At 46.6% G+C, this 6,489-nt stretch overlaps 1 protein-coding gene across 1 annotated transcript; it reads left to right on the top strand.

Annotated features, from left to right (window-relative positions):
- Window positions 1-23: 23 nt before the first annotated feature.
- Window positions 24-2,557, top strand: NDUFB11 (NADH:ubiquinone oxidoreductase subunit B11). Its single transcript, XM_040265844.1, has 3 exons — window positions 24-560; window positions 2,047-2,177; window positions 2,332-2,557. Exons 1-3 carry the CDS (start codon window positions 354-356, stop codon window positions 2,456-2,458), a joined length of 465 nt encoding a protein of 154 aa, XP_040121778.1. The 5' UTR covers window positions 24-353; the 3' UTR covers window positions 2,459-2,557.
- Window positions 2,558-6,489: the final 3,932 nt, after the last annotated feature.

Here is a 6,489-nt window from a genome sequence, read left to right as displayed (position 1 = left end):
AGAGGAAAGACCAACGGAAGCTCCTCCCCTTTCGCCGAAGGGCGAGGCAGCTCTCCGCGCGATTGGTTGGGAACATCCACGCAAGTGTCATTGCTTTCTTTTCGTCAAGTAAACTCCAGAGCCTAACGGTCAGAAGTTCCATAGTCTGACTGAGAGGATAAGAAGGTGGTTGCTTCCCTGAAGTCATGACAGATTGAGGCAAAGAGAACCTCTCACCCGTTCGAAAGCAAAGTCCTGATTCAGGACCTATTTAGTGCGGCGGGGGCGGAGCGATAACTCGCGCTTAGGTCAACTGCAGCTGCGCGGAGTCACACTTCCGTCCCCAACCCCGAGAGCTTGCAGAACGATCTGTTATGGCGGCTGGGATGTTGGGTTTGTGCGGCCGCCGCCTTTTGGCAGTAGCGGCGACGCGAGGGCTCCCGGCTGCCCCTGTTCGCTGGGAATCTAGCTCCTCCAGGGCTGTGATTGCCCCGTCTACTCTGGCGGGAAAGCGGCCGTCAGAACCGAGTTTACGCTGGCAGGAGGACCCAGAACCCGAGGACGAAAACCTCTATGAGAAGGTGAGAGGGAGGGGAAACGGGTCGCCGGAAGGGTCAATCGGGGACCGGCGGATAGGGCGCCGTAGAGGACGGTCTTAGTCGGCTGGGAATTGCGCAGCTGGCGAAATCTTCGAAGATTTGGAAATTCTGCTTAGCTTGTTTCCTCCTTTGTACGGGTTCAGGGTCAGAGATTGGCCTTATTTTGCAGACAGACATCAAACCTGAAGTGGGCAATGTTCAAAGCACGTTTGAAGCAATATAGAATAGCAATGTTACTAAACACTGGTGTGGTGCTTGCTCAGGTGTTTGAAGCACTTTACATACATTAACTCATTTAGTTCTCATAATAACCATATTTCGAGGTAGGTGGTTTTGGTGTACCCATTCTACAGATGAGGAAACTGAAGCATAAAGATGTTAAATGACTTGCCTAAGCTCACATAACTGAATGTGTGGCAGAACCAGGTTTGCTGTGCTATCTGATAGTGGACTGAAATCAGAATGCCATAGTTGGAATACAGGCATTGATCTTGGGCAAGTAGCTTAAGCCCTTGATGCTTCAGTTTCTTTGTAAGATAGGGAAAGTATTTGGACATTTTCTAAAAGAATAAAATACTACATGTGTCTCCGGTATTTAAATGAGTCAAAATACTCAAAACAGCAGCTGGCACTTAGTACAAATACTCACCATTAGTAGTTGGTTTTTTTTTTTTTTTTGCCACTTTCCACCTTAATGGGTTATTGTGCAATTTGTGCTTGTGAAAAGGCCTGGCATATAATAGATGCTTCATCCATACTGACCCCTTGTTGAGGGGCTTGGATATATAGGATACTCATTCATGCATTCTGTAGCTATGCATTGAGGGCCTGCTGTATGCCAGGCTAAGTTCAGGGTGCTATGAATTCACCAATATAGAAATCAGATAAAGCCCTTGCTTTCATAGAGCTTACATGGTATGGAGAATACAGAAAATAAATATGTAAAATATTAGAAAACAGTAAGATAGGGTATGCAACCAATAATATAATGTGATCAGAGTATTTGAAGGATATGATACTTTGGTAAACAAATAAATGCTTGAAAGAAAGTTAAATAAGATAAGTGGATGGAAAGTTATGGGGATAGGAAATTATGAGATTGAGGAAATAGGAAATAGCCAATACCAATCATTTTTGACCTGTAAAAATGTCAATTTCCTATAGGTCAACTTAACAGATAAGGTGACTAGGGAGTGCCTTCTAAGGGGAATGAAGATGAAGCCGAAAGCTTGAATAAGGAGACAGGTCCAGCCCCGACTAAATCTGGGGGAAGGGCTTTCCAGACAGAAGGAACAGCAAGTGCAAAGGCTCTGTGGTGGCAAGGAGCTTGACAAGTCCTAAGAACAGACAGGAATTTAGGGAGGGAGGAGAGATTGGTTCAGGGTGAAGTTGGAGACCAAGTTATACAGGACCAGCATCAGGCTCTGTGGAGCAGCAGGAAGCCCTCGTTGACTTCTCTCTGCCATAGAACCCAGATTCCCACGGTTATGACAAGGACCCTGCTGTGGACGTCTGGAACATGCGAGTTGTCTTCTTCTTCGGATTCTCCATCGTCTTGGTCCTTGGCAGCACCTTTGTGGCTTATCTGCCTGACTACAGGTGCGTGGGGTGTCCAAGAGAGTGGGATGGGTGGGGACAGAGGCAGGGGTGGATACTGTAGGAGACTGCCAGGAGTCCATTCCCTGGGGAGCTAAGATGGGGATTGATGTCCACTGAGGCTCCCTCACGTCTTCCCCCATGCTACTGCCTCCAGGATGCAGGAGTGGGCCCGCCGGGAAGCTGAGAGGCTTGTGAAATACCGAGAGGCCCATGGCCTCCCCATCATGGAATCCAACTGCTTCGACCCCAGCAAGATCCAGCTGCCAGAGGATGAGGACTAACTGGTTGCCAAAAGGGGCATAAGAAGCACCACCTTCTCTACCCTGCCTGCCATTCTGCCCTCTCCTCAGAGCCCCTAATTAAAGGGACTGAAAGTGTGACTGGCTGGTGTTGCTTCTGTTGTGAGAGGGATGTGGGAGTGGGGGCGTCAGAGTAGGGGTGCCTTTTCTGGGTATTCTGGTTATCTGTTGCCATGTGACAAACACCCTAAAACTTGGTGGCTTAAAACAATTTAGTATTATGTTTCATGGTCCTATGGTTGACTGGGCTCAACGAGGTAGTCCTTCTTGAAGATTTGGGTGGTTGCCGTCAGATAGTGGCTGGGGCTGGAATCATTGGAAGGCTCAACTGGGTTGAACGTCCAAGATGGCCTCTTTATTTCCATGTTTGGTACTTGAGTCTTCTATGTGGCTTCTCTCTCCGGCAGAATAGCCTGGGTTTTTTGTACGGTGGCTCAGGCCTCCTCTGCATAGTGGTGTAGCACATGGGAAGAAATGGACAGCAGCCATCTTTAGAAAAAAAGCTACCATACTGGGACTGCTTATGTTGGAAGAAGGGACAGGGTGACCAGGGATTGAGGGTGGTGGCTCAGAGCTGGACTTTTCTATTGCTGAGGATGAGTGTTTGTCTCCCTCCCTGCCTTCTCTGTTTTTCTCAGTGCTGGGGTTTTCGCCTCTGCCTTGTGTCTTGGTGAATCTGGATGCCTCTCTCTTCCCCTCTGTCCCAATCTGAGTGGTCTCTGACTCAGGATGCACATCTCTCTTGTCTGCACATGTGTGTCTGTTTCTCTCCCTGCCCCCTTATCTGTCTCTGTGTTTCTCTGTCTCTCTTTTGAGCAGGAAGTCTCTCCCCACCGCCTTTCCCCCAAACATTCTTTTTTCTGGGAGTAGGCCATCTGCTTGCATCAGGGACTCATTCTCAGACTCTCTTTGTCTCTGCATCTGGAAGATGGAGTTGGATACTTGCTCTGGCTCTTTGTTTCTTTCTGGGGAATATCTCCTAAGATCCCTGTTAACTCGCCATCTGGGCTCCCCTTCATGCCCCTGGCATCTCTGGCCTGTTCTCTGTGGCCCCCTTCCACAGCTCCAGCTTTCAGATTCCCACATCATGCACTCATTGCTCCCATCTCTGTGAGTGTCCTTGCCTGGGATATCAGAAAGTGCAAGAGCCCCCAGTCACTGGCTACCAGAAGAACATCTGGCCTAATGAACCCTCCACTACAGGTGATGCGTATCCCTAACTTCTGACTCGGGAGGAGTCCTAGTTCACTTGTATGTGGCTAAGGTGAAAGCAATGTCCATGTGAACCTTCCTGGAAGTCTCATTCCCTGAGTGCTCTCCTGTGGGGCCAGTCTCCCAACTTGAGGGCAGCTCCAGAGCAGACAGTACTAGTGTGTCAAGGGAGCACTCCTACTACTGGGCATATACCCTGAGAAAACTACAGTTCAAAAAGACATATGTATCCCAATGTTCATAGCAGCACTATTTACAATAGCCAGCACATGGAAGCAACCTAGATGTCCACTGACAGATGAATTGATAAAGATAATATCTGTTACACACACACAGGAATATTATTCAGCCATAAAAAGGAACAAATTTAAGTCAGTTGTGAGGTGGATGAACCTAGAGCCTGTTATACAGGATGAAGTAAGTCAGAAAGAGAAAAACAAATACCATATATTAACACATATATATGGAATCTAGAAAAATGGTACTGATGAACCTATTTGCAGGGAAGGAATGGAGCTGCAGAAGTAAGGATGGTCTTGTGGGCACAGCAGGGGAAGGAGAGAGTAGGACAAATTGAGAAAGTGATATTGACATATATACATGATCATGTATAAAATAGATAATTAGTGGGAAGCTGCTACATAACACAGGGAGCCCAGTCTGGTGCCCTGTGATGACCTAAAGGGGTGAGATGGGGGCAGATATATATATATATATATATATATATATATATGTATATAAAATAAAATTATGACTGATCCTCACTGGTGTACAGCAGAAACCAACACACCATTGTAAAGCAAAGATCCTCCAGTTAAAAATGATAAAAAAAAAAAAAAGAATGTGAAACAAATGCTGAAAGCTCCCTTCAGGTCCAATCTTCCACCCCAAGGGTAATCACTTTCTGGACTTCTAACACTTTTGTTCATATGATCATGGCATGATGGATCCACGTTGTTATGGAACTTGTGGATTTCCCATGTTCACTGCTGTATTCTCTTCCATTGCTGTGAGTAGATCACACTTCATCTATTCCATTGTTGATGGGCATTTGGGTAGTTTTCTATTTGGGGCTATTAAGAATAATTCTATGAACATTCTTGTATATATCTTTTGATGGATATATGCAGTCATTTCTCTTGGGCATATACCCAAGAATGCAATTGTTCAATCATGGGAGTAGACATATGATCAGCTGTGTAAATCATGCCAGTTCTCCAATCTATGCTTCCCCAGTGGTGAATGCCACATCCTCAACGTCACATGGCACTCCCCATTTGTTTCATCGTAGCCATTCTGATTACTGACTGACCTTTTACGGACCACATTGGGATGAAGGGCTGGGAGTTGAATGCCTACTGGTGTCAAGCCCTGACAGGGTGCCAGGAATGACAGATACCAGGATCCCTGTCCTCTGGAATTTCACAGGGTTGGGGTGGAGGCCAGTGTGAGTGGTCAGAGACTTAAAGTCAATGTTTTCATCCTGCCGTTTGGCTCCAAGGATATTTGAACCTTGGTATTTGGGGTCAAGCTTTGCTCCAGCAACATAACAGGTAACAAACACCTTCATCCTTCAATCTAGGGGAACATTTATTATGGGCAAGGCCCAGTGAACAGGATGGTCACAGTCCCTGTGGCAGACACTGTCAGTTCCCTGCCCATAACCCTGTGACCTCACTGCTTTACCGTGTGCTGGCCAACTGGCAACTGCCTGGGTTTGTATCTCTTGGCTAGAGGGCTTCCTCTCAAGCTGCAGAAGGCTGTTCTGCCTCCAGGTCTGGCAGGCTGGAAGGGGCTAGGAAATGAACACCTCCTGGTGGCAACCCTCAGCCAATAACTGACAAGAGCTGGTAGATAAATACCCCTTCCCCCTTGCCCCTCAGATGGGACATGCCTGAGGTCTATGTTCTCCATCAGTCCTTAGAACTCCACAGTGGGAACAAGCCCCAGTGCTAAGTCGCTTAGTAACACTCTTCATCAACTGCCCTCCCTTTGTCTCAATTCCTTACTTCCCACTGCCCGACAGGTGCTTCCTGGAATCACATTCTAGATAAGCTGTTAGACTTCAATCTTTGTCTCAGGGTCAGCTTCCAGAGGGACATAAATGAAGACAGTCTGTCCTCATGGACTTTACCTCAAGGTGGTGGGTAAGACTGAAGTAAACAAGCATGGAAACCAACAGAGGAGATAAATTCCACCAGAAGGCCAGTGTGGCTGGAATATTGTGCTTACTAGAGTCACTGGAATCTTCCTGCAAAAGAATAGTTACAGATGAGATTATAGAGGTGGTCATGAGCCATATCTGTAGGTCCCCATGGGCCATGGTTAAATGGAGTTTAGTTTTTTTTAAATTGAAGTATAGTTGATTTACAATGTTGTGTTAGTTTCAGCTGTACAGCAAAGTGATTCATACACACACACACATATAGGGGCTTCCTTGACAGCGGTAAAGAATCCGCCTGCAGGAGACCCTGGTTCGATTCCTGGGTCAGGAAGATCTGCTGGGGAAGGGATAGGCTACCTACTCCAGTATTCTTGGGCTTCTCTTGTGGCTCAGCTGGTAAACAGTCCGTCTGCAATATTGGAGACCTGGGTTCCATCCCTGGGTTGGGAAGATCTTCTAGAGAAGGGAAAGGCTACACACTCCAATATTCTGGGCTGGAGAATTCCATGGATTGTATAGTCCATGGGGTTGCAAAGAGTCAGACACGACTGAGAAACTTTCACTTTCATATATGTATGTTTCAGATATATATTGCAGTTATATATCAGATACTTTCTTGTTATAGGTTATGACAAGA

Source organism: Oryx dammah, unplaced genomic scaffold, assembly GCF_014754425.2.
Source record: "Oryx dammah isolate SB20612 unplaced genomic scaffold, SCBI_Odam_1.1 HiC_scaffold_23, whole genome shotgun sequence".
Lineage (NCBI taxonomy): Eukaryota > Metazoa > Chordata > Mammalia > Artiodactyla > Bovidae > Oryx > Oryx dammah.
Note: the sequence above shows the minus strand (reverse complement) of the source record. Positions and strands in the feature narration are given on the sequence as shown.